General features: G+C 68.1%; 4 protein-coding genes across 9 annotated transcripts; 1 reads left to right on the top strand and 3 right to left on the bottom strand.

Moving 5' to 3' along the window:
* The first annotated feature begins 492 nt into the window (after positions 1–492).
* COQ10A (coenzyme Q10A) lies at positions 493–3,232 on the top strand. Its single transcript, XM_040539570.1, has 5 exons — positions 493–638; positions 2,283–2,429; positions 2,515–2,707; positions 2,781–2,882; positions 2,983–3,232. Exons 1-5 carry the CDS (start codon positions 559–561, stop codon positions 3,148–3,150), a joined length of 690 nt encoding a protein of 229 aa, XP_040395504.1. The 5' UTR covers positions 493–558; the 3' UTR covers positions 3,151–3,232.
* Positions 3,233–3,443: 211 nt separating this feature from the next.
* On the bottom strand, positions 3,444–10,235 carry CS (citrate synthase). 3 transcript variants are annotated; one of them, XM_040539510.1, is made up of 11 exons: positions 10,080–10,235; positions 7,451–7,498; positions 7,235–7,342; positions 7,084–7,149; positions 6,873–7,004; positions 6,614–6,802; positions 6,328–6,527; positions 5,914–6,043; positions 5,728–5,829; positions 5,453–5,662; positions 3,444–5,371 (listed from the first exon to the last, which is right to left on the bottom strand). In XM_040539510.1, exons 1-11 carry the CDS (start codon positions 10,131–10,133, stop codon positions 5,201–5,203), a joined length of 1,410 nt encoding a protein of 469 aa, XP_040395444.1. In that variant the 5' UTR covers positions 10,134–10,235; the 3' UTR covers positions 3,444–5,200. The 3 variants fall into 3 exon arrangements, with proteins under 3 accessions (XP_040395444.1, XP_040395445.1, XP_040395443.1); XM_040539511.1 differs by lacking the exon at positions 10,080–10,235 and adding an exon at positions 9,036–9,051; XM_040539509.1 differs by having other exon boundaries at positions 7,235–7,498; positions 10,080–10,230.
* An 813-nt stretch (positions 10,236–11,048) lies between these two features.
* Positions 11,049–14,144, bottom strand: CNPY2 (canopy FGF signaling regulator 2). Its single transcript, XM_040539583.1, has 5 exons — positions 13,962–14,144; positions 13,221–13,336; positions 12,743–12,940; positions 12,416–12,512; positions 11,049–11,505 (listed from the first exon to the last, which is right to left on the bottom strand). Exons 1-5 carry the CDS (start codon positions 14,059–14,061, stop codon positions 11,462–11,464), a joined length of 555 nt encoding a protein of 184 aa, XP_040395517.1. The 5' UTR covers positions 14,062–14,144; the 3' UTR covers positions 11,049–11,461.
* A 666-nt stretch (positions 14,145–14,810) lies between these two features.
* On the bottom strand, positions 14,811–25,714 carry PAN2 (poly(A) specific ribonuclease subunit PAN2). Of its 4 annotated transcripts, none has more exons than XM_040539451.1 (26): positions 25,616–25,714; positions 24,697–24,997; positions 24,010–24,179; positions 23,798–23,918; positions 23,637–23,714; positions 23,220–23,487; positions 22,699–23,041; positions 22,095–22,191; positions 21,328–21,447; positions 21,038–21,157; positions 20,838–20,966; positions 20,489–20,688; positions 20,069–20,211; positions 19,612–19,718; positions 18,997–19,095; positions 18,428–18,504; positions 17,796–17,937; positions 17,388–17,525; positions 16,667–16,726; positions 16,463–16,553; positions 16,228–16,385; positions 15,969–16,112; positions 15,612–15,791; positions 15,378–15,471; positions 15,085–15,282; positions 14,811–15,009 (listed from the first exon to the last, which is right to left on the bottom strand). In XM_040539451.1, exons 2-26 carry the CDS (start codon positions 24,976–24,978, stop codon positions 14,975–14,977), a joined length of 3,594 nt encoding a protein of 1,197 aa, XP_040395385.1. In that variant the 5' UTR covers positions 24,979–24,997; positions 25,616–25,714; the 3' UTR covers positions 14,811–14,974. The 4 variants fall into 4 exon arrangements, with proteins under 4 accessions (XP_040395385.1, XP_040395387.1, XP_040395386.1 ...); XM_040539453.1 differs by having other exon boundaries at positions 20,069–20,208; XM_040539452.1 differs by lacking the exon at positions 25,616–25,714 and adding an exon at positions 25,473–25,494.
* Positions 25,715–26,173: the final 459 nt, after the last annotated feature.

Here is a 26,173-nt window from a genome sequence, read left to right as displayed (position 1 = left end):
CCGGCCGCGGGGGCCCGGTCGCGTGACTGCTGTGGCAGCTCGGCGCGGGCCCGGGGGAGCCGAGTTCGGAGAAGGAGGAGCCGCGGGGGGCCGCTGACCGCGGCGGGGCTATTTTTGGGTGCGCTGGCCCCGCCGGTGGCCAAGTGCTCCCCGACCAAGGTGAAATGGCCGCGGGCAGCAGCTGCTGACATTTCCCCCAGCAAAAAACGAGCCCGGGCGGCGGCGGGGCTGACGTCGGCCGGGGAGGCGCCCGGCGCCCGGTGCCCCCGGGCCCTCCCCCGGCCCCCGTCGGGGGGCGGCGAGGAGCTCCCGGGCCCCGCGGGGAGGCCTCGGGGGAGGGGGTCCCGGCCGGGACTACAGCTCCCAGCGCCCCCCGCGCGGGGCAGGACTACAACTCCCGTCGTACCCCGCGCGGGAGGCGTCGCCGCCGCCCCGCCCCGCCGGGCCGTGACGCGCGCGGGCTCTATGGCGACGCGGTGACGTCACGAGCGGGGGTGAGAGGTCACGGAGGCGGCGGCGCCGGTGCGAGGGCAGCGGAGCCGCGTCCCGGCCCCGGTCATGGCGGCCCGGCGGCTCCGCGGCGCCCTCCAGCTCGGGGCGCGGCACCGGCTGCGGGCCGCGGCGGCCCCGCCCGGCAGGTGAGCGCCGGGCACCGGGCACCGGGCACCGGAGCCGCGGGAGCCCCGGCGGTGACCTCGGGTGCGGGGGCGGCGGGGAACGATCGCGGCGCGGAGGGGAACCGGGGCGGGCAGCGGGAGCCGCGGGGCTGGGGGGCACCCGGGGGGACGGGGGCACCGGAGGGGAACCGGGGCGGGAGCGGGACCCGGATCGGGACCGAGCCCCACCGGCACGGGGCGGTCGGCACCGGGGGAGGCCCCCGCGCGGCGGCAGCCCCGCTCCGGGCACCCTGCGGGCGGTGGAGGTCACCGGGGGCCGGGGGCGCCGCTCGCTCGGCCCCACCGGGAGCCGCCCCCGGTGCTCCCGGGGCAGGGGCGGGGCCGGGAGCCCCCCGCCGGGCCCGACCTTGGGGCAGCGCCGCCCTCGGGGCCGCGTCCCGGCGGCAGGTGCCAGGCCCGGGCTGGTGCCAGCGTCTGGGGCCGCCCCGGTGGCCGCTCCCGGTGGCCTGACCTCAGGCCACCCCGCACCGGCCCCGCTGACCTCCGCGCCCAGCCCGCCGGCACCGGGGCTGGCACCGGGCGGAAACGGCGGCTCCTGCGAGCCCGGCTGGGTGCAGCGCCGGTGGCGCCGCCGCCGGTCGCGTTCGTGCCCGTGCCCCGCCGCCGGTGTGGGTGCCGTGCAGGTGAGCCCCGGGCCGGTGCAGCACCGGGCGGTGCGAGCGAGCGGCGGGCGCGGCCCCCGAGCTGCCGGCTATTCTGGGAGCTCGGGGGCTGCCAGGCGCCCCGGGTGACTCTCCTTGGCGCAGGAATGTCCCGCGGCTCCTGGGGGAAGCAGCGGGACCTTTCCTCCCTCGACTGCCGGTCCTGGGGGAGAGCTGGCGTGCCCCGCTCGCAGGCACGGCTAAAAATACCTGCGCTGCCCCGCGGGCGCTGGAGCGCCTCCAGGTGCGGCCGGCGCGGAGCTCGGTGGGGCCGGCGCTGACCCCACAGCTCCGCCGTGCCCGGGGTCGCGGTGCCCGCCTGCCGCCGCGGTGCCTGCCCGGTGCGCGGAGGGGCTCGGGCCGGCTGCTGGAAGCCCAGGGAGCGGACGGCAGCGCCGCGGGAGGACCCTGCTGCTGTACTGGCAGCGAGACGCCGTGCCCGGGATCCCGCTGCTGTCAGGGCTTGGCCTCTCCCCGGGAAGCCGGGAGCGTCGCCTCCCTTCACACCAGGCAGCGCAGGCAGCGGCTGCAGCGCCCCAAGGGATGCAGCGGGGCCGGGGGGGGACACGGAGAAGCTCCGGGCTGAGCCGGGCTCTGCGCCGCCTCCGGTCCTGTGGTGAAGGGCTCGGGAGGGGCAGCGGGGGGTAACAGGCAGTTGTCCCCGCTCTGCTGGTCCGGATTAGGTGTCCCCGAGGTCAGGTTTCCCCTGCCTTCCTTCTCTTACGCAAGAGCGGCTCTGGCAGCAGCCCCGGACTCCGCACTTGGACTTCCCCGGCCTCTCCCCGCTGCCCTGGGGTGGCAGGGATAGGGTTGGCCCTGGGTCCCCGGCCTGACCCCGACTCCCTTCGCGCACCTTGGGGCTGCTCCCACCCGGGGGGGCCACGGGCGGCTCTGGACAGTGCCCGGCGTCCCAGGAGGGGCTGCCCCGTGCCGCTTCCCCACCTAACACCCGTCTTCTGCCCAGGCACGCGGCCCTGTGCGGCCTCCGGCTCGGCCGGCCGGTGAGCGGCACCGAGGGGGAGCCGCGTCGCCAGCCCAGCCGCTCCTTCCTCAACCTCGCCGGGTCCTTCACCAACAAGCGGAAGGAGTACTCGGAGCGGCGCATCATCGGGTAGGTGGCTGCGGCAGCCCTGCGGCCCACGGGGCGCACACCCCGGCCCCCCCCCGCCCGGCTGCAGCGCCCGCTCTGCCCGCAGGTACTCCATGCAGGAGATGTACGACGTGGTCTCCAACGTGGAGGACTACAAGAACTTCGTGCCCTGGTGCAAGAAGTCGGTGGTGGTCTCCAAGCGGTCCGGCCACGTCAAGGCCCAGCTGGAGGTGGGCTTCCCGCCCGTGCTGGAGCGCTACACCTCCATCGTCACCCTCGTCCGCCCCCACCTCGTCAAGGTGAGCGTGGCCGCGGCGCCCTCCCCGGCCCGGCCCCTGCCCCAGCCCCCCTGACCAGCTGCTCCCCTCCCAGGCTGTCTGCACGGACGGGCGCCTCTTCAACCACCTGGAGACCAACTGGCGCTTCAGCCCCGGCATCCCCGGCTATCCCCGCACCAGCACCGTGGATTTCTCGGTAAGACCCCGCTCCGGTGGGGCCCGGGGGTGGTGCCCGCTGCCAGGACCCGTCCCCGTGCCCCCTGCCGGGCACTCACGGTGCCTGCTCTGCTCCCCAGATCTCCTTCGAGTTTCGCTCCCTGCTGCACTCCCAGCTGGCCACTGTCTTCTTCGACGAGGTGGTCAAGCAGATGGTGGCAGCCTTCGAGCGCCGGGCGGCCAAGAACTTCGGTCCCGAGACCCGCATCCCCCGCGAGCTCATGTTCCACGAGGTCCACCAGACGTGAGGGCAGCCCGGCTGCTGCGGACTGCGCCAGGGCCCCGGGGCCGCTCGCCCTGCCCACCCTCTTAAATATTTATTTGAGTGCATCTTTGCTGCCGTTGCCTCGACTTCCCTCCCAGCCTCGGGGGCGAGAGGTGATGCTCCTCCAAGCGCGGGGGCCGCTGTGAGCCCCCGGTCCCATCTCAACACCAGGGGAGCTGCGGCCCACGGCCAGCCTCCCCCTGGTTGTGTAGCTGATTTTGGTTTTAAGTTTTGTTTTGTTTTAGTTCTTGGGAGCTTTTTTTTTTTTAAAAAAAAAAAAAAAAGGAAAACTTTTGTTCCTTGTAACTCCTCTGCAAAGCCAGAGGGTCCCAACCCCTCTGCAGGGGTGGAGGAGCTCCTGGGGCAGCTCTGCCCGCGCCCTGTGGAGGAGGAAGGTTGGTGCTGGCGGTGGGGGGAGCCCAGCCGGGTCCCACTGGGGAACACCAGGGGCCAGGGCTTGCTGGGGGGGGGGGGGGTGGTCCACCTGCCAAGGACCCCCCTGCCCATCCCCTGGCTCTTTAGGAACAAAAGGGAAGGAGAACGGTGCAGAGAGAGGAGGCAGCGGCTGGAGCAGAGCTGCTGCCGGCCCCTCGCCTGCAGCTGCTGTGGGAGGGGGCCCCCAGCACGGCCCCCCCCCCCCCCCCCCCCCCCGGGTCCGCAGGGAGCGGAGCCGAGCCCCCGGCAGCGCCCGCGCCACCGCCAGACCCGACATCGCACATTTGCACAAGTCGCACGCACAGCGGGGGGGGGGATGGGGGGGCTTGCTCAGAACTTGCCCCCACCCCTCCCCCTCCTCCCCCAGCCCCTTGCAGCCCCAGCACCTGCCCCAGGGACCAGGATGGCCCCGGCCCGAGGCACCCCCTGCCCCCCCTCCCGAGCTTCCCTTACCTTCAGTGTGGAGGATCCAGCTCCAGCAGGCCCCAACACCCACTGGGGGGGGCCCATCAGGGGCCCCCTGAGCCACCCCCACAACCCCAGGCTCTTCCCCCTTGCCCCCCCCCCCCCCCCCCCCCCCCCCAGTTCCATCCCCACCACCAAGGGGATCGTGGCCTTGCTGCCCGAGGAAGGACTTCTACGTGCCAATAAAGAGCATTTTCCAAGGGTGAGCCCGGCCTCCTGGTCTTCATTTAGGGGCTGGGAGGGGAGCACTGGGGAGGGGTCATGCACCGAGACCCCCCAGACCCTGAACCAGGCTCCTGCCTGGCACCTGCAGGCACCACAAGCCCCCTGCTGCTGGCTTGCAGCGCTTCTGGGGGGCCAAGCACCACCGCGCCGGCCCCAGCAGAGACAAATGGGGGCAAGGGACCCACAAAGTGGGGGGGACCAGCTCTGACCCCCCCCCGGCCCTACAGGAACAGCCCCGGGGTCAGGGTCCTGCACCCAGCAGGACGGCTGGCGGGCAGCAGCTAGGGCTTTGTTAATAAAAACATTTATTTTGCATTTTTTTGTTGTTTGTACAGAACCGCCCAAAGCCTGCGATGGGCCGGGGCTGGGCCGGCACAGGGAGGGGGTGGGGCCCAGCTCCGGCTCCGGGGGCATCGGACGCAGGGATTCACACAAACACGGGGGGCACGGGCCGGGGAGGAGTGTATCGAGGCCTTTCCAGGGAGAAAGGGGGGGCTGACACATTCGTTCTTCACCAGTTGCCCCGAGGGCTTGAGCCCCAGTGGGGGTTGTGGACAGGAGTCTGGACTGAACCCCTCTCGGGGGGCACGGGGTGGGGGGGGGGTTAAATGGCTGCGGTGGGGCAGCCCCACAGCGCCAGCCCCCCCAGCAGCGGGGAGCCCGGGGGCTCCGTGTGCGTGGTGCTGGCCCAGGGCAGAGCCAACAAGGGGCAGCAGCCAGGAGGCTGGGTGGGGTCCAGGCCCAGATAGGGGGCCCTGTGCCAGGGCAGGGAGGGGGCACAGGGCGGGTGGGACCCCCGGGGCTGCCTCTGCCGCCCCACAGCCAGAGCGGGGTTCAGTGCTGAGTCCGTCCCGGGCCCGGAGGCGTCCCGGGGGAGCAGCGAGCGCGGCCCTGTCCCCGTCCCTTCTTTACCCAGACTTGTAGCCCACGAGCTGCATCAGGCCCTTGGTGCTCATGGACTTGGGCCGCTCCAGGGGGAAGCCCAGCGCCCGGCTCCAGATGAGCTGCGAGAGGACGCCCAGGGCGCGGGAGACCCCAAAGAGCACTGTGTAGTACTTCATCTCCTTCATGCCGTAGTACTGCAGGGGGAGAGCGGCGTTAGGGTCGGGCCGTGGGGGGTGAGAGGGGAGCTTTTGGGGCAGGCCCAGTCCGAGGCTCACCTGCAGCAGGACCCCGCTGTGAGCATCCACGTTGGGCCAGGGGTTCTTGGCCTTGCCCTGCTCCAGCAGCACGTTGGGGACGATCTTATAGAGCTGGGCCACCAGCTTGAACATGGGGTCCTTGGGCAGGTGCTTGAGGGCGAACTCCCGCTGGCAGGTGTAGCGGGGATCCGTCTTCCGCAGCACGGCGTGCCCGTAGCCTGGCACCACCTGCAAGGAGGGGGGTCAGAGCCTGGCACGGCCTCGGCCCCTCACCCCAGCCGGGCTGCACTCACCCTGCCCGAGTTGAGCGTGTTCCAGATGAAGTCCCGCAGCTTCTCGTCCGACACCTCCTGGCCCAGCTCCTTCTGCAGGTCGGTGAGCCACAGCAGCACCTCCTGGGGGCACGGACAGCAGTCAGGGGGGGAGAATGGCAGCACAGACAGACAGACAGACACGCAGACGCACGCAGAGCTGCCTACCTGGTTGGCGAGGCCGTGCAGGGGCCCGGCCAGCCCGTTCATGGCGGCTGCGAAGGCGAGGTACGGGTCCGAGAGCGCGCTGCCGACCAGGTGGCTGGTGTGGGCGCTCACGTTTCCCCCTTCGTGGTCACTGCGCCAGAGGCGAGGGGCTGCATTAGGTCTCCCACACCCCCACCGAGGATCCCCACAGACAGAGGAATGCCTCCACAGCATTTTTTTTGGGGGGGGGGGGGCGCCAACAACCCCTCCCACCATGCTCCCAGCCCAGCACAGCCCTGCCCCAGGGCTCTGAACCATGCACCCAGTGCCGCCCGGAGTGGCCCGGGCACATCCCAGGACCTTGCCCCAGTCCCGGCCCCAGGGCAGGGCCAAGTCCCCGCCTGCTCCTTCCCCTGCCGCTCCCCCGCCCTGTACCTGTGGATGGTGAGGTAGAGCCGCATCAGCTCGATGAACTGGGGGTCGGTGTAGCCCAGCATGTTGGTGAAGTTGTGGGACCAGTCAAGGTTGGGGTCGATGGCCCCGATGCTGCTGCCCTCACGGTACAGGTTGCGGTAAATCTTTGCGGCGACGCAAGGCAGCTTGGCGATCAGGTCCATGGCGTCCTCGTAGACAAACTGGGACAGACCGCGGTGAGATGGAGCTGGGCAGCCGCGAGCCACCACCCCCCGGTACCGCACTGAGGGACCCGGCCCCCCCGTACCTCCCAGTACTTGACCCGGTTGATGCCCTCAGCGTAGGCGCGGGCGAACTTGCTCTCGCTGTTGAGGGCAGTGATGGCGGCGCTGAGCTGGGACATGGGGTGCAGGTTGGTGGGGAAGTTGTCCAGCATCGTCACCACGTGGGAGGGCAGCGCGGCACGCTTGGCCCACTCGCGGGACACCCAGCTCACCTGCAGGGAAAGGGTGCTGAGCCTGCAGGCTGGGGGGCTGCCAGCCCCCCCCGGGGCCCCAGCACGTTACCTGCTCCTGGGTGGGCACCTCTCCCGTCACCAGCAGCCAGAAGAGCCCCTCAGGCAATGGCTCCTCACCCCCCGCTGCTTTGGGCAGCAGCTTCTGGCACTCGGGGATGCTGTACCCACGGAAGCGGATGCCCTGAAAGAGCCCAGAGCAAGCGTCGGCTGCTGCAGCGACACCCATGTGAGGCAGACACCTGAGCAGGGCAGAACCCTACCTCATCGGGATCCAGCACGGAGGTCTCGTATATCAGCCCCTTCATGCCCCTCATCCCGCCGTACACCTGGGGAAGGGCAGAGGGAGGAGGTTACCCGTGGTGGTGCAGCCCGGCAGCCCCAGCGCGGCAGGATGCAGCCACCCCTGCTCACCATGTCCACCGTGATCTGCCCGATGGCCGTGCTACCGTGCTGCTGCCTGAAGTTCTTGATTTTCGCTTGTTCCTTGGGGATCATGTTTGCAAGGACATCTTTCAGGTTCTGGGAAAGGGGAGGGAACCGTGAGCCCCGGCACCTGTAGGGGGGCCGACCCCACACGCCCCCCATCCAGCGCCAGGAAGGGGTGACAGCCGCAGGGGCTGCTCTTACTGTGGCAGCGCTGGCGTGACGGGCGGCGAAGAGGACGCACGGTGCATTCTGCGGGAGAGCAGACACAGGGGCTGAGTTACCCTGGGTCCTGAGCGCCCGGGGTCTGCCCCATTCCGGGCAGGGTTTCAGCCAGGCGAGCAGCCCCAGTCCTGGAGCGCGCCCTGGCCCCGGCTCTCGGTAGCAGAGCGCAGCTCCTGCAGCAGGAGGAGCCCCGTGACTCCGGGAGATGGAGATCTCCTGCCTCACAAGGACGCTGCGCCCTGCAGCTGCCGGCTTCCCCGCCCACCCGCGCCGAGATCAGACCCAGCAGGTTCAGCCAGGCACCAGGGGGAGGCCGGCGCGGGGCCTCCCCTCCTCGTCTCGCTCATGCACATCACGTACACGTATGGCCCCGCTGCAGAGCGGGCTCCGCGCCCCGCCGCCGCCGTCCGAGGCGGCCGCCTCTCGCTTCCTTCTCCCGGCACAGCGGAAGCGGCGGCACGTGGGAGCCGGTGCTGCTGGCAGAGCCGAGCCAGGCCGACATTACCGCAGGTTTCCTGTGCGGGGGCTCGGCGTGGTGTGTTCTCCCCCTTTCTTCCCCCCCGCCAGCTCGGCCGGCATCCAGGGAAAACCAAGCTTTGTTCCTTGCCCGCGCGCTCCCAACCGTGGGGACTCCGGCCTGGCAGGAACGCCCTGACGCAGCCCAGCAGCGCAGCGCCTCGTCCCCGGGCCGCCCTCGCCGCACCCTGCCCACGGCGGGGACACCGGGGGCACCGTGCCCGACCCACGGCCGCCCCTGGGCCCTGGAGCTGCCTGCCTGCAGCAGCCCTCCAAGCAGGGGTGCCCCTGCCCTGGGGAGGCCCCGATGACCCCTCCGGGTCTCCCGACAGGACGGGGCGTTCAGACCCACTGTGGCGCCCAGGGCAGCCCCCAGGCTCCGCGGCCAGGACCCCCGTGCAGAGGGGGCCGGGTGCGGGGGCTCAGGGCGTGCTCTGCACCCTGCATAACCCCAGGGCCCAGCCCCAGCAGCACGGGGCCGGGCAGGTTTGCAGCTCTGGGCCTGGGCCAGGCTCCCCCCCGGCACAGGGCCAGGCCCCCCCCCCGGTGCGGGGCCGCTGCAGCAGAGGCAGATCATGACTCGCTTTTTCCACTGGCTCCCGGGGGGACCCGGCGGGGCTCGGTGCCGCACTGAACCCCACATCCCGCGGCCCCAAGCCCCTCAGAAGCCCCCCAGCTGGTGGGGGGCCCAGCCCCCCCAGCACGGCTCGAGCCGCCCTGCACGGCTGCGCGAGGCAGCTGCAGGAACAGGCGGCACCCGAGAAGGGAAAATGCCGACGGGAACAATAGAGGCAGAACGAAGCCCAAGGTCAGGGCGGCTGCTGCGGGGCTCTTGCTCAGCCCCCTTGCAGGGAACGCGCCCGGCCCTCAGCCCCCCCTGGCCTGGGGGACCCACGGGACAGCCCCGGGCACCTCCACGGGACACGAAGCCCCCCTGCAGGACCGCACCCCACAGCAGCAGGGGGTTGGGCCCCCCAAAACTCTGCTTGCCCCCTCCCAGACCCCGTCTCCGTGCCCCCCGTCAGCGTGCCAGCACCAGCACCATTACCAGGCAGGTGTCGCAGCACGAGGGCCACGGTGCCCATCACCTCTGTGCCTCCGGGGGGTCCCCGCTGCGCCCATCGCCCCCCCGCCACTGGGCTGGGGGCACTCGTGCGGCCGTGGCCCTGTCCCTGCCCGGGGCCGAGCTGTCACGGAGGCGCCGCAAGCTCAAGGTCACACGTGCTGGCGGCCGAGCCGAGCTGACAGCGACGGGCCCGCGGCTCCCGGCATCGCACCCCCTGTTTGGGGAGGGGGCGGCCAGGGGGACCCCAACACCCCCCCGGGGTGAGGGCACCCAGGGGCTCCTCCAGCAGCACCGGGGCACCGCGGAGCGTCCTGGGGGGGCAGCGTTGGGCCCCCACCGTGGTTTGGGGGAGCCGGAGCACCCCGGGGGGTGGTAGCTGAGGAGGAGGAGGAGGAGGAGGAGGAGAAGGAGAAGGGGGAGGAGGAAGGCCGCGATGCCTCCGCTCAAGCCGTGAGGAGGAGGCCGGAGGCCGGCCAGGCTGGGATTAGCGTGCAAAGCCAACGGCTTCAGCCCGGTCACCGGCGGCTCGGCCCGGGGAGGCCTCCCCCGTTGGGCAACGCTAATCAGCGAGTGGTAATTGGGGAGCACCGAGGAAAGGCCGGGGCGCTGAGGCCCCCCCTCCCCGGGCAGGGCCGGGGCCAAGTCGGGCACCACAACACGGCGGCGGCAGGCCCAAAATAACGCCCGGTCGATAACGGCGCCCGTTACGAAACAGCGGGGCCGCGGCCAAGGCCAAGGCTGGGGGGGCACCGGGCAGAGACCCCCCCCCCGCCGCTACCGGCGGAGCCCCCCCCGGGGAGCACGGAGCCGCCGCCGCCCCCCCCTCCCCGGGGGCGCCCGGTCCGTGTCCCCCCCCCACCCCCGGTGCCGGTGCCGCGCCACGTGCCGCCGCCCCCGCGGCCCCTTTAAGGCGCCCCCCCACCCCCCGCATCGCCCCTTTAAGAACGGGCCCCCTCCGGTCCTCCTCCCCCCCCCCTGCGGCGTCGCCCCTTTAAGGCGCGGCGGGGCCGGGGCGGGCGCCCTCACCTTGGGCCCGCGGAGGCGCGCGGCCGCCCGGCTGCCGGCGGCGAGGAGCGTCATGGCGGGGCCGGGACCGGGAGCGGGGCCGGGGAACGGAGCCGGGAGCGGGGCCGGGAGCGAGCGGCGGCGGCGGCCGGGGGTCCTCAGAGCCGCGGGCGGGGCGGGGCGCGGCGCGGCGCAGGTTATTAGCATAGCCCCGCCCCCGCCCGCCCCCTCGCGGGGCCGAGCCGCTCGCCATTGGCCGGGCCGCGCGCGGGTAGACGGGGCTATGCAAATGAGGAGACGGGGGGCCGGGCTATAGGTGGCTGCCGCGTTCGCCTGATCTGGGCGGGGAGGGGGGTGGCGGCGAGGCGGAGGCCCCGCCCCGTGACGTCACCGAACGCCCCGTGACGTCACCGAACGCCCCGTGACGTCACCCCCCCGCAGCCGTTCAGGTCACCCGGCAGCGCTAGGCCGCGGTGCGAGGCCGCCCTCTGACGTCAGCAGGCGCCCGGCCGTGAGGTCATCGGGGCCGTGACGTCATCGCGCGAGAAGGCGCCCAGCAGGCGATGCGAGCCGGGCTCTGTGATGACGTCACAGATCGGGGGGGGAGGGGGGCGGGGCGGGGCTGGGCCCGGCCGGGGGTGACCCCAGGACATTGCCCCGGGGCAGTGGCACCGCGGGACACGGCCCTGGGCCGAGGTGACGCAGCGCGGCCGCGCCACATGGGCCGAGGCGCTGGGCAGCACCCAAGGGTGCCGGGGCCCCGCGGCCACCCCGGGCCGGGTGACACGGGGCCAGGGGCTGCTGGGCACCAAGGCCAAGCAGACGGGAGCCATGAGGAAGAGGGGCCCAAGTCACGGGAGGCACCGCGGGGACACCACGGGCCCCCCCCGGTGCCACCCTCGGTGAACAGGGGCACCCTGGGGACACCCCTTCCCCACCCTGGGGCTGCGCGCCCACCCCCCGAAGGCACACAGGGAGCGAGACCTGCCCGTGGTGGGCCCCGTGGCTCAGCCGCTGCACGGCCCCGTTTATTGCCCTGCAACCGGGAGGGGGGCTCCCGGGATCCGGCCCTGGATGCCTGAGACCCCCAGGAGCCCCCGTGGTGCCCCGCGTCCCCCAGCAGCAGTGGAGGAGCCTCTGCTTGCGGCCTGCCCGGAGCCACGCTTCAGCTGCCGAAATGTTCCCAGACGAACGAGGATGTGTCCTGTCCCACCGTGCCGCAGCGGACGGACGGCGAATAAATAGGATGAGAGAGCACCAGACCGGGAGAGGCGACGGCTGCACCCGGGGCAGGGCTGCCCGGCCCCCAGGGCAGCGGGGACGAGGCGAACCAAGAGGTCGGGGGTGTCCGGAGGGAGCCTGGCACCGGCGGGGAGGGTCGGCACAGCCCGGGGCCATCCACGTCACAGCTCGTCGTGCGGGATGTGCAGCGCGTGGTCGCACAGGTCTGCGGGGACAAAGGCCAGCGTGCTCAGGACACGGCGGAGCCCCATGCGCAGCCCCCGCCAGTGCCGGTTGCTGCCGTTAGCTTGGGCGAGCCATGCACCGAACGCCTGGGCCGTGACCCGCGCCAGGGACACCTGCACTTCCCCCTCGGTTCTGTGGTTAATGAGAAACGGAGGCGCTGCGCCGGCGCTTCCCCTGGGACCTGGCCACCCCGGGAGCCACCAGCAGCGCTGCGTGGCCCCGCAGGACCGAGTGCTGCCACCGACACGTGTGTGGGGTGCAGCAGGGCCCCGCCCTGGTGCCACGGTGCAGGTACCGCGCCATGTTCATTAATAAAGGAAGCACAAAGGTCGCAGCGTGCCCTGACCCCGGTGTTTGCAGACCAGAAATAGCACTGCGGGAAGGGAGATGCCACAGGACGGGCGCTCGGCCATTGGCTGCGGGGGGAGCCCAGAGCCGGGGCAGCCAATGGAGCTGGTGGTGAAGCTGCCCTGGCGCTGCCCCAGGCAGTGCACTAGCCCAGGCACGGCTCCCAAAAAAAGCTGCAGGCAGCTCCCCGAGGCGTGGGGCCGGCAGCACGGGGACAGACAGGCATGCTGCTCCGCAGGGCTGGGAGACGGCAGGATTTCAGGGATAATCTGCACGCGAACAGCTCCTCCGCATGCTCCCAGAGCTCACGGGGCAGCTGCGGCTGTGTGGGGCATCGGGGCCATGGGGGAAATCCTCGGCCTCCAGAGCTTTGCTCGAAGGCACCAGGATAAGCCTAGCTGGAGCAGAAGGCCCCAGCATGGAGCTTGGAAAGCGACAGTCCTGAAACCTCCCCAGGGAGAGGGGAGCTTGGAGAGGGCTCTGAGCACCCCGAGGTGCGCTCAGACAGCCGGAGAGCCCCAGGACGGCCCAGCCCAGCTCACCTGTCCGCTTGCTGCAGAGCCGGTCCTTGACATTGTCAGCCTCATGGGAGAGGAACTCGATGAGCTCGTCCTCGTACTCCTCGGCAATGCTCTCGCACTGCAATGGTAACCGTGGGGGTCAGACAACACTGACAGCGCCCGCCCAGCCCACCCGGGGGCAGCCTCCTCTCCCCCAGCCCCAGGAGGAGCCAAAGGAAGCAGCCGGGAGCGGCTGGTGGGACCAGCTCCATCCCTAGAAGGGCCGCAGCTGCCAAGCATGGGGACCCACGGCCTAAGACGTCCACCGAGCTGCGACAGCCACCCCGAGGACCCAGTTCCCACACGCACCGCAAACTTCAGACTCGAAGCCACATCTCCATCAATTTTGACCCCAGAGAGGTCCATCTTGGTCCCATCGTGGGAGATGATGCGGACGTAACTTTTCCGGTGTGTAGACGGATCCACCTTCTCTCCATATTCCTTCATCTTCTCGCACACCCGCTCCAGCAGCTCGGTCAGATGTGCCTCCGAGCGGGCGTAGGGCACCTGCGGGACGAGCATGAGATCAGCGGGGTCAGGCCTTTCAGCACGACAGCAGAGCCAGAACGCTGGGCCAGCGCCTCCCCTGGGAGCCAGGGAGCTCCAGGAAAGGCTTGGATGTCCTGCAAGACGCGGCTCAAAGCCACGCAGAGCCCTCAGCATGGGCCCAATCCTTCCCTCGTCTCCCCCGCTGTGTGGCTGCCGCCCCGGCCAGCCCCGCTCCCCCCGCAGCCCCGGCCCGGAGCCCTCTGACAGCGAGGCAGCTGCCCACCAGGATGCTTCCCACCTCCACAACCGACTGGCTGCCATCGGGGTTGATCCGGAACGAGCCCATCTGGATGGTTTTCCTGGGGTCGACCTGAGCAATCTCCCACTCCAGCTCATCCACCAGCGCCCGGCACGCTGCAGGGACGTGGACATCAACGGCCCAGAACCGGCAACATCGGCTGAGCCCCGGCCCCGTCAGACCGGTGGCGGGGAGGGACCGGTGCGGCCCGTGCAGGACAGCAGCCGTGCAGGGGGCAGGACCCAGCGGCCCTCTGGGGACACCCGGCTGCCCTTGGTCGGGGTCACGGAGGGGAAGCAGCAGCCACGCTGGGTGCTGAGCGGGTCCCAGATGCTGCTGAGCTGTCCCACTCCCTCCTGTCCCGTATCTCCCATCCCGTTTCTCCCCGTCCCATCTCTCCCAACCCATCCTGTTCCCTCCTGTCCCACCTCTCCCATTCCGTCCCGTTCCCTCCCATCCCATCCCCTCTCCTCCCGTCCTGTTTTCACCTGTTCCGTTTCCTCCCCTCCCCTTCCATTCTCTCCCATTCCTCCCGTCCCCTCCTGTCCCGTCTCTCCCACCCCGTCCTGTTCCCTCCCGTCCCGTTTCTCCTATCCCATTTCTTCCCCTCCCGTCCCGTTCCCTCCCGTTCCCTCCCGGTCCTTCTGCTCCGGTCCTGTCCTGCCCCTACCCTCCCGTCCCGTCCCTTCTCTCCCATCCCACCCCCCCACCCCGGTCCCGTCCCGTCCCGTCCCGCCGCACCTCCGCAGTGCAGGTCCTGGCCCCGCCGGGCACACGCCGCCGGCAGCAGCGCAGCCAAGGCCGCGGCCAGGCAGAGCGCGGCAGGGCCCCGGCCGCTCATCCTCGCGGCCCCGCTGCCCCCGGTCCCCCCCCCCGCCGCCCCTCACCGCCGGGGCCCGGCCGAGCCCGTTCGGCGCTGCCCCCCGCCAGGGCTGCCCGCGGCGGTGCCGGTCCCGGCGCGCCCCCTCGGCCCGGCCCGCTGCGGGGGGAGGGTGCTCGGGGAGCGGAGCGGCGGGGCCGGGCGGGGCCGAGGGGGCGGCGGGGCCGGGCGGGGCGGCGGGGCCGGTTCGCCGGGCGGGGCGGCGGGGCCGCTCGGCGCGCAGGCAGCGCCCGGGGCAGCCCGCGGCCAGCTGCGAGGGCCTCGGCGGTGCCAGGGCCCGGCCCGCGTGGCGATCGGCCCCGGGGAGGGGCGGGGCTTTGGCGAGGACACGCCCCCTTCTTGCTGGGGGAACGCCCCCTCTGATACAGGCCCCGCCCCCTCTAGCTGCCCGTCCATCCGACTGATGGCCACGCCCATCTCGGTGGTGGCCACGCCCCTCCACTTCCAACCACAGCCTCCCGTTGCCTGACCACGCCCCATTGAAACTTGACCACGCCTCCTCCCTTATTTGACCCGCCCCCTCCTGCTGCTGACCGCGCCCACCCCCGCTGACCACGTCCCCTCCCTGTGCCGGCCCTGACCTCTCCCTGTGCTGGCCACGCCCCCTCCTGCTGGCCCCGCCCCCTTCACGTTGGAGGCCCCGCCCCCTCCCGGTCCCGGTCCCGGTCCCGGTCCCGGTCCCGGTCCCGCAGCAAGGAGGAGGCGGCGCGGCAGGGGCCGAGGCGGCTGCTTTATGGGGGCGTCCAGGCCAGCGGGCGAGCGGAGCGGGGCCAGTGCCCGGGGCTGGCGCTGCCCCCTCCCGGGACCGCCGGGCCCCCGGGGCAGCCCCGGTGCTGGTTCGAGTCCCGAGGCGGCGGCGCTGGGGGCGTCCCTGTCACAGCGGCAGCACGGGCGGGTACACGGCGCCGTCTGCCAGAGACAAAGCAGGGTGAGGGGGCGCGGGGCGGGGGCCGGGGGGCGACGGGGGCTCCTGGGGCGCCTTACGCTTGGGGCTGCTCTGGCTGTCGGGCTCGGGCACCTTCCAGTCCAGCTTGCGGCCCTTCTCGTACAGGGCCTTGAGCACCTTGCGGAAGTCGTCGGGCTCGCTGCCGCCCTGGCTCAGCTCCAGGTACTTGCGGTAGAGCTGCAGCGCCGTGCGCGCGTCCTCGATGCTGTCGTGGGTCTCGCCCTGGATCTTCAGGTCTGGGGGAACAGAGCCCCCCCCCCCGTGTCAGGGGGAACAGAGCCCCCCCCACCACCACCACCCCCCTCCTCCAGCTGAGGATGCCGCCACTAACCCAGAAAGTACCAGGCGAGGAAGCGCAGGGAAATCATCCTCTTCCTCGGGATGTGGAACAGGTAGACAGTGTCAATCACCTGGTCCTTGGGCACCTGCAGGGCACAGAGGGGGCTGCTAACAGCTTCGCCCCCGGGGGCTGCTGCGGGGGGCGAGCCCCAGGGCTACTGTGGGCCCCCTGAGCCTCCCCGAGCCCCTAGGGCCACGTTCGGGGAGGGGGGCTCAGCACTGTCACCATGAGGTTGATGACACGGAAATCCTTCTGCAGCCCATGGCCCACGAACTTGACGCCCACGTCGATGAGGAAGCGCAGCTTCAGGTAGGTGGACTTGAGCGTGGTGAGGTGCTTAGAGGAGATCTTGGCGTCCAGGTCTCCGGGCTTGATCCCCGAGTACTGAGTCAGGTAATCCACCACCTGCAGAGAAAGGGCCCGTGCTGGGGGGCTGAGGGCTTTGCCCCCTCCCCGTTTCCCCTGACGGCATCCCAGGGAGGATGCTGACGTTATTCCGGCTGCCCCTCCACTGAGTCGCAAAGCAGCCAGGCTGTGATAGCCCTGTAGGGAGCTGTGCAAAGCCAGGCAGCAGCCCCCTACCTGCTCTTGCGTGGAGATATAGTCATCAATGAAGGGGACCCCCTCGTTAGGGCCCTGGCCACGCACGCACGTGATCCTGGCCACCGACATCTGGCTGGGCTTGATGGTGGACTTGGTCCCGTCACTGCGCAGCTCAGCCTCCTCCTGCGACGGCCGGGAGGAGAGCTCAGAGACCGGCAGCTCCTGCAGTGCCCGTGGGACCAGGCGCACCCCACGGACGTGCCCCAGCCCCGTTCCGTGCCGCAGGGAGGGAACCGACCTCGTTCAGTGTGACGAACTCGGCATCCAGCCCCACCAGGTCACCCGCCTGCGGCATCTCGCTCAACATCAGGGGGATGAACGTGGCGTGACACTTGCGCTGCTTGCGAGCCAGCGAGGCCTCTGCCAGCAGCACGCTGGCTTCGATGGGGTTCTTGACTGCAGGAAAAGGGGAAGGGCGATCAGCTGGGAGCCCGTGTCACTGGCCACACGGCCGCTTCCACCCAGACACTCACTGACGAGGTTGTACTTGGCATTGAGGTTCCTCCGGGCGTAGTACAGGATCGCCGGCACCTTCCAGCTCATGTCGAACTGCACTGCCTCGCACTGTGGGGATGGGGGGCCAGTGCAGCATCCTGCTCCCACATCCAGCAGGAAACCCCCGGCACCACAGCTCGACTTGAGGCCGGGGCAGACCCCGCTGCACCCCAGGCACTCACCTTATCCACGGGCTCGATGAGGAAGTCGTTGAAGAGATACCACTGCTGGTGTGTGACTCCCTGGAAAGAGAGGCACAGACACTGCATCAGGGACCCCCCCTGCAGGCGAAGGCAATGACTCCTCTACCTCTTTACTGGGGAAAGAGGGGTGTGACAACACCATGTGGGAACTCCCGCCCTTCCTGAGACACTGTGGGGAAACCCCTGCTGGCCTGGGTGGTGACGAGCCGTACTCGAAGCTCTCGGGCTTGGACGGGCACTCCATGGAGATGCAACAGATAACAGAGAGGGATGAAGTCTTGACATACTCTGGGAACTCCTGGTTTGAGCATCTCCACCAAATTAAAGAACTGCCCCGACCAGCCCCCTTCCCTCTGGCAGATGAGGTCACAGCCCTTTTACCTGGAACCACAAGGGCAGGCTGGCAACGTGCCTGTGGCTGAGGAGGAACTCGCCCAAGTAAGGGTGGGAAGAGCACTTCTTCAGCCCTCTCATCCCCATAAGGTGCCTGAGAAGCACTTGCCTGTTGAAGGCTGCCTGACATACTCAATAAATTGCACTCAACGCTTTTCTAAGAGACCTAGGAACGGGTCAGTTAAACCACCCGCTCCCTCAGTGAGCTCTGGGCAAGAACTCCTGGGCAAGGCAGGGTGCCCAGGGAGCAGGGCTGCTCCCACAGCAGCTGCGGGCTGGAGGGCACCGGTCCCGCAGGGCTCCTCACCTCCTTCCGCTGGTGATAGGTCTCTCCCACCTTGATGTGCCCCACCAGGCTGCCCCCTGTGCGGGAGTCCAGGATGTGGACAACGGTGGCCATGAGGTCGTAGACGTACACTGACTCGGGGTCATCGGACGGGCTGAGCTGCAGGAGGAACCAGCCCCGAGGGAAATGCCCGATCTGTCCTCCAGGCAGCTCCCAGACCTCCAGCCCAAACCCCCGCACTCAGACGTGCAGAATTTTCCACGCTGGCCATGCGTGAGCTGCCGACAGCTCACCCAAGGTGTCTCCAAGTCAGCCCCTTTATCTCTCGCCCACACACGCTCAGCAGAAAGCGGTTCTGCAGCAGTTCTGCTCCCGCAGCCCCATGTGCACATGACCACGCAGCCCCAGAAGGATCTTGTCAGCCTTTACCTCATCGCTTTCACTCCAGTTGCAGACGTCTAGCTCCTTGTTCTTGGTCAGGCTCATCTTGATGGCGTGGGGGATCCAAATGTTCTTCAGTTCCTCCACAGAAGGATATGAATGCCCCGTGTCGGGGTTTCCCAGTTCCTTCCTGCAAGGAGAATCACGGAAGGCAGAGCGAGAGGGAGTCACAAGATGCCGTGTAGGCCAGAATCTCTGGGTCAGGATCCGCACCACCCAACCCACCCGTCAGCCAGCCTGTTCCTAAACCTTCCAAGGGACAGAGAGGGAGAGCCAGAACTGCACCACAGCTCCCAGCTGCCTAGAGCAGGGCCTTGGGAAAGGCGGACAACTACGTCAGCCCAAAAAGGGCCAACGCATGGTGCTGGGGCTTTTGTCAGTCCAAAAAGGGATGGGGAACAAGGGCCGAGGGCTCACGAGGGTATCTGAATGCCGTGCTGCGCAGAGCACCCGTGCAGGATCGGTCTCAGAGCAGCAGACTGTTCCAGTTTAGGGCCCACAAGAACTACAGATAGGTAGATTATCAAATTCTCATTATGAAATGAGAAACGGCCTTGAGTTCTCCAAGGCCGGGAGGAGCAATGCTCAGCTAGAGCTGCCACCCCACAACAGTCACCTACCACTCTCCAAGAGAGATTTCTTTGCCTTTGGTGATCTCAAAGCCTCCTCTCCTCATCATGGCTCTCTGAAACGCATACTGGCAACGAAACACAGGGAAGTGTCAGCATGGAATGACAGGCTGGGCTCGGGAACACGTGGGTGACAGCCAGACCAGCAGCAGGGAAAAGACAGGGGCTGTAAAGTCAGCGACAGGGAAAAAGACAGCAAGGGAAACCCAACTGTCCACCAGCTCTGCTGGGCCCGTGCTCTGGGAAGCAGGCACTGCCTCGTTGCTCCTAGGTCCTAGGGGGCTGGGGGAATGAAAGTGTGATTCTACTGTAGTCCTGTCAGCTTTGCCACGGCAGGACATCTTGTCTTTTCCAACTCCAAAAGCACAGCTCGTGCTACAAGCATGACCAAATACCAGCATGTCCTCTGCAGATAAGGTACGGTGCTGCTTGGGTGGAGAGCAAGAGACTGTTAGAGACAGCGAGATCACAGGGGAAACACCTCCGCAGAACTGGACACGCAGCGAACCCTGTGCGGCAGGGAGAACAAGCCTGCTTCTGCCCCGAAGTGTCTCCCCCACCTCAGCCTGCGTCTTCCAGAAATCTGCTTCCTTGGAGCTGTTCACCTCACAGTTAATGACCAAGACGTCTGGCAGGCAGCGGATATTCCGGGTCTGAACCTGCAGAGAGAGCAGGAGATGGAAGCGGGGCAGCACTGAGAGCCCTGGAGAGGCTCACAGCAGGATTTGGGACAGCCTAATCCTCTTCCCTCCTCCTCGCTTTTGCCTACAGCACCACCTCCCCGCCGCCCGGCAGGGCTCCTGGCTGCTGGCGGTCAAGTAAGGGAAACCGAGGCATGGAGCAGGCTCCCGCATCCCCAGAGGCTGCGTCAGAACAGGTGTGCTTGGCTCCTGGGGGTTTCCCCCTGCCCCGGGGGTTTCAGCTGGGATCTGCATGACCCACAAGCCATGTTCCAGCGCCACACAGCCCCAGCAGCCCAGGGAATACCCCGCACCACGCCGGCTTGCGGGCCAGGCTAGGAACGGAATCTCCTGCATCCGCTCAGGAGGTTCCCCACTGACTAATGGAGAAACTGCCCCCCGCTCCGCCCGTGGCATGGGGCACTCACACCCCTCTCCCACACCCCCTCGCAGCTCACGGAACGCCACGCGCTCATGCTCCACTCCCAGGCTCACCGTGGGCTGGTACTTCTCACAGTTCTCACACCAGGCCTGCGTGTTCTGCTCCAAGCAGATGCTTCGCTTTAAAATTTGGGCAAACTCGTAATCTTTGACTGGCTTTTCTGAAGGGAGAAAGGAGAATAACGTCACCTTCCAACACACAAATCTTTACCAATATAGCTCAGCCAAACCTCTGGGGTTTTCCTCATAACCACCAGGGAGAAGGTCAACCCCCAAATCTGCCTTTCTGTAGCCAAAAGCTCAGCTGGTTGGAGACCCACCGCTCGGCCTCGGCTGCCGGGCCTCCCACAGGCCAGACAACTGCAGGAGGTCATCTCTGCAGGTGTCCCTCACCTGGAAAAATCACATCTCACCCACGCAGATAACGAGCCCTGCTCGGCTGCCCTGCCCCAGGGGAAAGGCAGCAGCGTGCCAGCTGCCAAGCCCTGCCCTGCCCTGCCCTGCCCGTTACCGGTGCTCTCCGGGTAGGAGAGGGTGAAGAGCAGCGTGGAGGACACGCGGACGGTTTCCTTGCCGCAGCGACACATGCTGCAGTTCTCCATCTCGCAGCTGAACAGCTTCCCAATAACCGAGTCCCCCGAGGACCCAAAGCTGCTGGAAAAAAGAAAAAAATTATCTGGGTTAGCAGGATCCCAGCGATCCCTGCAGAGCAGGGCTAGGCGGTACGGGGGGCTGACCACTGGGGACCCACACAGCCCTGACTGCACGGGGCCTAGGAGGGACAGGGTTCAGATCCTGCTGTAGCCCACAGATCTGTGTGCTCCCTTGTGGCACCCGGAGCAGGTGTAGGTGGCAAAAAAGCTCGTTCCCGAGGGACAGATGGAGCCACTGAGAGCCAGACCCCCTCCCCACCCCCAGGCCAGGGAGTTACCTGCTGCCAGCCCCCCGATACGCCTGCGGTCCCTCCTGCTCCTGGGTTTCCTGGTGCAGCTGAGTGAGGATAAAACGGTTCCAGCTCTGAATCAGCCGCCCCAGGTTCACCTTCCCTGTGGCTTCATCCGAGTCAGCCAGGATCAGCCCCAGCGCTGAAGCCTCTGGGATTGTGCGGAAAGCCCGCAGAAAGTTGCTTCCCTGGGGATGGGACAAGAGCGGCATGTCACAGAGGTCAAATGACAGGAGTTTCCATGCTGTCTGATGCCACCTCCTGGGAACCCAGCACCACCCTGCTCCTCTGTGCTCTCTCCCTGCTGCTTCACAGCACGCCTGGGCTAGCGACTGACCTGGCAGGGGTCTCCCCGGGACAGGTCCAGCATGTGGAAGAGCAAGCCCAGCTCGCAGCCCAGGCAGAACTCCTTCTGGCACAGGTGGTTCTGGACCAGGCAGCGGACCGGCTCCAAGAAATACAGCACCTGGCAGAGACAGGGCTGTCAGGAGCGGTCCTGGGGCTGCAGCAGCCCGGGCAGGGCTGGGCATCTCCCACCTGGATCATGCAGTTGCAGTAGGCATTGGGGATATGTGGCTCCAGGCCTGCAAACAGCGTCTTGTTGTAATGCTTGAAATCGAAATCTTCCAGCCCCAGCTTGGAGTATTTGATTGTGACCTGTGGAGAGATGCAAGGTGCTAAACAAACGCCCTCCCGTGGCACAGGACACCTGCGAAATGTCTGTGTCTCCCCACACTGGTAAGCTGGTGCTTGGGCCCACGCAGGTTCTTTGCCAGCCCCCTCTCCCCCGTGGCCCTGGGAGGCTACCCGGAGCCCTGGGAGGCTACCTTCCTGTACTTCTTGGCCACCATGTAGAGGTGCGGCTCCTCTTCCCGCCCAATCGGGGACTCGGGCACTTGGCTGAAGCTGTCGAACTCGTTGTCTGCCTCTTTTAACCGGTAGGGGATCTGCGAAGGGGAAGAGAAGGAAGCGCAGCTGAATCCTGAGGTGAAGCACCGCGTACTGACACGAGCGACTCCTGGGCTTTCCTGCCTCCCCGAATGAGCAAAGGAATAAACCAGAAGGGAGTGGGGCCCTCCCTTAACCTGCACGAGGCCTCCACACCTTCCTTGTTACTAGGGACTTATCACTGTGGGAAACTACAGCAGCGCTGCGGGCAAGGGCAAAACACAGCAGTGTTTTCCCAAGGACGAGGGACGTGCCCTAAACCTCCGGACCGGACAGCTCAAACCCTTCCTACCGCAGGGCAAGTTAGTGAGGGAGACGGGCCTCTGGCCCGACGGGGGGACTCCAGTCCTTCCGAGGACTGGTTCACCCTCTAACACTGCGGAAGGAGAGCTGTTGAACCCAGACCACGCGTCTGCCTCCTGTGACATCCCAAGCCAGAGAACTGCACCTCTCACAGCCCTGTCCCGAGCCCTGCAGAAAGCTCCGAGGCCATTTAGCGCGAGCAGGAGCCCCGTCCCTCCTCAGACCGCACCACGAGGGTGCAAGTCCCAGAGGCAGCAAACCTCTGCCCCGACCTCAGGGCAGAACCCCCCAAGTCCTGCGCAGACGGCCCTGGGACCCTCAGCACCCTCCTGAGAGCAGGTACCTGGTTGCGGAGCTTGGTCCTCGGGTTCGGGGCGTAGCCAATGAACCCCACCTTCTTCATGGTACGCAGAATCTCAGGATCTACTGGAGGGGCTCGCCTACAAAACACGCTGGCACTTAGTGGCTGCTCCGTTTGGCAGCGTCACTTCACAGGAACCTTGCTGGACGCACTCAGGGACCCACCGGTGGGACACAATGGTTCCTCCCCCTCAGTCATTGCCCCAGAACCTCAGGGTTCATTTTCTGCCACTACAAAATACTTGGGCTCCATCACCAAAGTGCTGAGCATAAGTGTTTAGGACAGGGCTCAGGCAGAGAGAAAAGAGAAGTGCTTCCACACGTGCAGAAGGAGGCCAGGGCCTAACCAGGCGCTCCCCCCCAGGACCGTGAAGGTTTGATCACTCCCCGCTCTCTTCAGACCTGCCCATCGGTTTTGCTGTGCGAGGGGGAACTCATCTCGTGTTTTGGCAGCCACAAGACAGGGAGCAGAGCCCACCTCCTGCCCCCGCAGGGCACCCAGCTGCCCCCAGCCCCAGCTGGGAGAGGATCCCCGCTGGGACCAGCTTTCCCACTCTGTTTTTTACTGGGAGAGACCGGCAGATTACCGGGGTGCCGGGGCCGAGTTGGCAGCGGGCCAGTCCGAGAGCAGCGTCTCGCTGGTCAGCGGCACGGGGATGAGTGAGAGCGGCACGAGGTCCTGGTTCCAGTCCAAGTGGGGCAGCGTATCCACCATGCAGGGCAGGGCAAAATCGGTCTCCCGGGAGTAGGCGTTGAAGGTGACCTCCGGGGAGTCGGCCCAGAGGTGGACGCATCCCTCCGAGTCGCCGAACGCCAGGGCCTGCTTGCTGGCCGAGACGTCGAAGGTCATGATGAGAGGTCCCACGGTGTTCACGTGGAAGATGTCGGCCGGGTTGGCGAGGCCGGTAGGCTCGCAGAACTGGCACTGACCTGCGCGAGAGGGAAGCGCGGAGCAAGGTGGCATCACGGAGCAGGACGCCGTGACCCCAGCACGCCTCTCGCTTACGGGAGCGTCTGGCTGGGCTCAGATCGCTCCCCCAGCTCCGTCCCGCGGGGGTTTGATGCTGAGAAGGGGCAGAGAGCGGGTGAGGGACGCAGCTTCGCCCACCTGTCTGGGAGATGATGGCCAGGCGGGAGGTGTAGGTGGGGATGAAGCGGAGGAAGAAGGGGTCGATGTGGACCTGCAGCGGGGTGGTGGCCCGCATCATGCGCAGGTCGTACACCTTCAGGAAGCGGTCGCAGGCCAGGCCGTTCATTCGGCTGGAGAAGCCGCAGGTCACCAGCAGGTTCCCGTGGACGTCAAAATCGGACAAGCTGCCTGAGTAGGCATCAAATTCGTGTTCCACCACAAACGTGCGTAGATCCCGCAAGGAGACCTGGGAGGGTAGGAGAGGTGCTGGGCGTACAGCTGCTGGCCACCTGGGAGCCCTCTGAGCTCTGGGAAAAACCAGAGACCGAATCCAGGGCACCCCAGGGGGAACCCGAGCATCAGCAGGGCTGCCAGGCAGGACGGGGATGGTGTTACCTTCCCCGAGGTGTGCCCGCAGAAAAAGAAGCGGTTTGATTGCCTCATGATGGTGATGCCGGGTACCTCCACGGTGTACTGGGAGGGACACAGAACAGGGGGGTGAGCGGGGCTGAGCATCGGGACAGAGCACCCGCAGGACGCGGTGCCCCATGCCGCACCTTCTGCGTCTCCTGGACGGTGTTGAGGTCTATCTCTACCACGTGGTTCTGCAGCCCGCCAACGAGCAGAGTGCTGCTGTCCGTGAGCAGGAGGCTGTGCATGTCCTCGGAGTCATCCATGCTGCAGAGGCAGAGAGAGGACAGAAGCTGGGACCTTCTCTACCAAGCTGGGACTGTCCCCTCGTTCCCAGCTGCCAGGGCAAAGCACTCACAGGTAGTCAAAAATGATGAGGCCCCCCCGTGACATGTACTTCAGGTTGGTTTTGGTCAGGAAAAGGATGCCGTTCTCCAGGCTCTGGATCTGCCGGATGTCGTCACTGCTGTTCACTTGGAAGGAGGAGTATCGCTCCAGCGTCGGGCCGAAGAACGAGGTGGCATGGCCCTAAAAGCAGCCCGGGACGGGCTCATAAAGACCCGCCCCAGCTTTGTCTGGACGCAACACAGGCAAACACCCCTCTGCAGGGTCGAGGCAGGCTGAAGCCTGAAGGACTCCCTGCCTCTCTGTGTCCCCAGAACTACGGAAAATTGTTCAGACTTTTCCTTCGTAGGCAGACGTGAGTAAAGAACCAAAAAGCTCCACCGTCCCAAGAGGTCAGGGCAGTGAAGCTACTTGGGAAACACCTGCAGGCAATTTGGTAGACAAATAAGCCTGAGTGTTTCCCGTGTTCCAGGACGCATCAGCCACTTCCAGCCACAAACCCTCTGCATCTGCGCAGCACACCTCCCAGTTTCCAAGCCGACCTTTCCAGCTATGACTCAACCCAGCACCAAACCGCTCTCTGCTTGCAAACAGCTTGTTGGAGCGTTCGGGTCTCAGGCTGCGACACCTGCAGAGGCACCCGTACTGCTGGCAGCCCCCTTCCACGCCTCGCTCCCCCCAGCGGCCCCGAGGCACCTACCCCGTGGTTCCCAACCCACAGCATTTCTTCGTGCAGGTCAAAATGGGAGACGGAGACGGGGACGCCCACTTCGGAGACGGCGGTGTGCAGCTCGCTGTACATGCCCTCCACGATGTGCACGGAGTCTGGCACCGCGATGCCCTCTAAGGGCACCCCCTCGGCATCCAGCTCCACGTTCTGCAGCAAGCTGGGGTTCAGGTGGGGGTCCAGGACGGGGTCGAGCGCCGGGTGGAGAGCGGGAGCATACTCGGCGAGGGAGGGGTCGAGACCTTCAAAATTCATGGTGAAAACCGGCGGCTCCCTGCGAAGCAGAAAAGGAACTAAGTGGGTCAGCCAGAAACACCGAGCGCCCCGGTTCCTAGAAATGGCTGCACAGGCACGGTGACTCCGGCCGATGGAAAAGGCGGCCGGAATCCCCGGGGAGCACAAGGTGCACCTCTCCCAGCCAGGGACACGGGCGGCACCGAGCCCACGCACGCAGCCGCCCCCGTGAAGTCCCCTCCCGGGACACACTCAGAGCCCCGTCATGGCCGGCAACTGCCGGGGGACGGGGCCGCGGCGCCCCGGGCCCGCTGACATCAGCCCCGGTGCCCCGGCAGCCCCCGCGGGGAGCTGGGCCCCGGCTCTGAGCACCTCCGGGCTCCGGCTGCCCCCCCGCCCCCGGTGCTGCCCCCCCGCCCCCGGTGCTGCCCCTCCCCCCCGGTGCTGCCCCTCCCTCCCGGTGCTGCCGCCCCCTCCCCGTGCGGCCCCCGCCGCCCTCCCGGCCCCGCGCCTGCCTCCGATCGCCGCCGGGCGGCTCCGGTGCGGCGCGGCGGGCCCAGGCCCGGCCTCCCCGGGCCCTCCGCCCCGGGAGCCGCTCCCCACCACCCCCCCGCGCCCGGGGGACGCAGCGGCCGTTGCCGAGCCCGCCCGCCGTTACCGAACGGCCCCTGGCGGAGCCCCGCCGGGCCGCCGCCGCCCCTCTCGCCGTCGCTATGGCAACCGCGCCCCCCGCTCTCCCGCCCGGAAGCCGCCCCGCCCCCTTGCGGCAGGCGAGCCAATGGCAGCGCGGAGCGGCGGGCGGTGACCAATCAGCGCCAGCGGGAGGCGGGACGAGGCGGGCGGCCCGCCGGACGGCGCGGCGGAGGGGACAGAAAGCTGCGGGCGGACGCGGCCCCGACGGCGCTGGGGCCTCACCCGCCCCGTCCCGCCCCCGCGCCAGGCCGGGCCTCGGCGGGGGGCTCGGGGTCCCCACGAGGCCCTGCGGACCCCCACGGGCCCCCCACGGACCCCCACGGGCCCCCGGGTGCTGCAGAAGCCGCAGCCCTGGCCCGCACAACGGCCTCCCACAGGGTCCCACGGGGTCCCACACAGAGTCCCGCAGTGTCCCACGGGGCCACACGGAGCCATGCAATGTCCCACAGTGTCCCGCAGCGTCACACACAGGGTCCTCCAGTGTCCCACAGGGTCCCATGGGGCTCCGCAGTGTCCCACAGGG

Source organism: Cygnus olor, chromosome 29 (assembly GCF_009769625.2).
Source record: "Cygnus olor isolate bCygOlo1 chromosome 29, bCygOlo1.pri.v2, whole genome shotgun sequence".
In the NCBI taxonomy this organism is placed as follows: Eukaryota; Metazoa; Chordata; class Aves; order Anseriformes; family Anatidae; genus Cygnus; species Cygnus olor.
This window is presented reverse-complemented; position numbering and strand designations above follow the sequence as displayed.

What these genes read in the sequence shown, in the direction of transcription:
- CNPY2 (XM_040539583.1), bottom strand. Translation starts at nt 14,061, where the DNA reads ATGAGCGGCCGGGGCCCTGCCGCGCTCTGCCTGGCCGCGGCCTTGGCT. An exon ending in CCAGGACCTGCACTGCGGAG is followed by an intron (nt 13,337 to 13,961) that starts GTGCGGCGGGAC and finishes ACGTCCCTGCAG; the next exon opens with CGTGCCGGGCGCTGGTGGAT. An exon ending in GCTCTGCAGCAAGCGGACAG is followed by an intron (nt 11,506 to 12,415) that starts GTGAGCTGGGCT and finishes TTGTCCCCGCAG; the next exon opens with ACCTGTGCGACCACGCGCTG.
- PAN2 (XM_040539451.1), bottom strand. Translation starts at nt 24,978, where the DNA reads ATGAATTTTGAAGGTCTCGACCCCTCCCTCGCCGAGTATGCTCCCGCT. An exon ending in GGACCAAGCTCCGCAACCAG is followed by an intron (nt 21,448 to 22,094) that starts GTACCTGCTCTC and finishes TCCCCTTCGCAG; the next exon opens with ATCCCCTACCGGTTAAAAGA. An exon ending in TCATCGAGCCCGTGGATAAG is followed by an intron (nt 16,554 to 16,666) that starts GTGAGTGCCTGG and finishes CCATCCCCACAG; the next exon opens with TGCGAGGCAGTGCAGTTCGA.
- CS (XM_040539509.1), bottom strand. Translation starts at nt 10,133, where the DNA reads ATGACGCTCCTCGCCGCCGGCAGCCGGGCGGCCGCGCGCCTCCGCGGG. An exon ending in AGGTGCCCACCCAGGAGCAG is followed by an intron (nt 6,803 to 6,872) that starts GTAACGTGCTGG and finishes CTTTCCCTGCAG; the next exon opens with GTGAGCTGGGTGTCCCGCGA. An exon ending in ACACGCTCAACTCGGGCAGG is followed by an intron (nt 5,663 to 5,727) that starts GTGAGTGCAGCC and finishes CCCTCCTTGCAG; the next exon opens with GTGGTGCCAGGCTACGGGCA.
- COQ10A (XM_040539570.1), top strand. Translation starts at nt 559, where the DNA reads ATGGCGGCCCGGCGGCTCCGCGGCGCCCTCCAGCTCGGGGCGCGGCAC. An exon ending in TCCGCCCCCACCTCGTCAAG is followed by an intron (nt 2,708 to 2,780) that starts GTGAGCGTGGCC and finishes CTCCCCTCCCAG; the next exon opens with GCTGTCTGCACGGACGGGCG. An exon ending in CCAGCACCGTGGATTTCTCG is followed by an intron (nt 2,883 to 2,982) that starts GTAAGACCCCGC and finishes TCTGCTCCCCAG; the next exon opens with ATCTCCTTCGAGTTTCGCTC.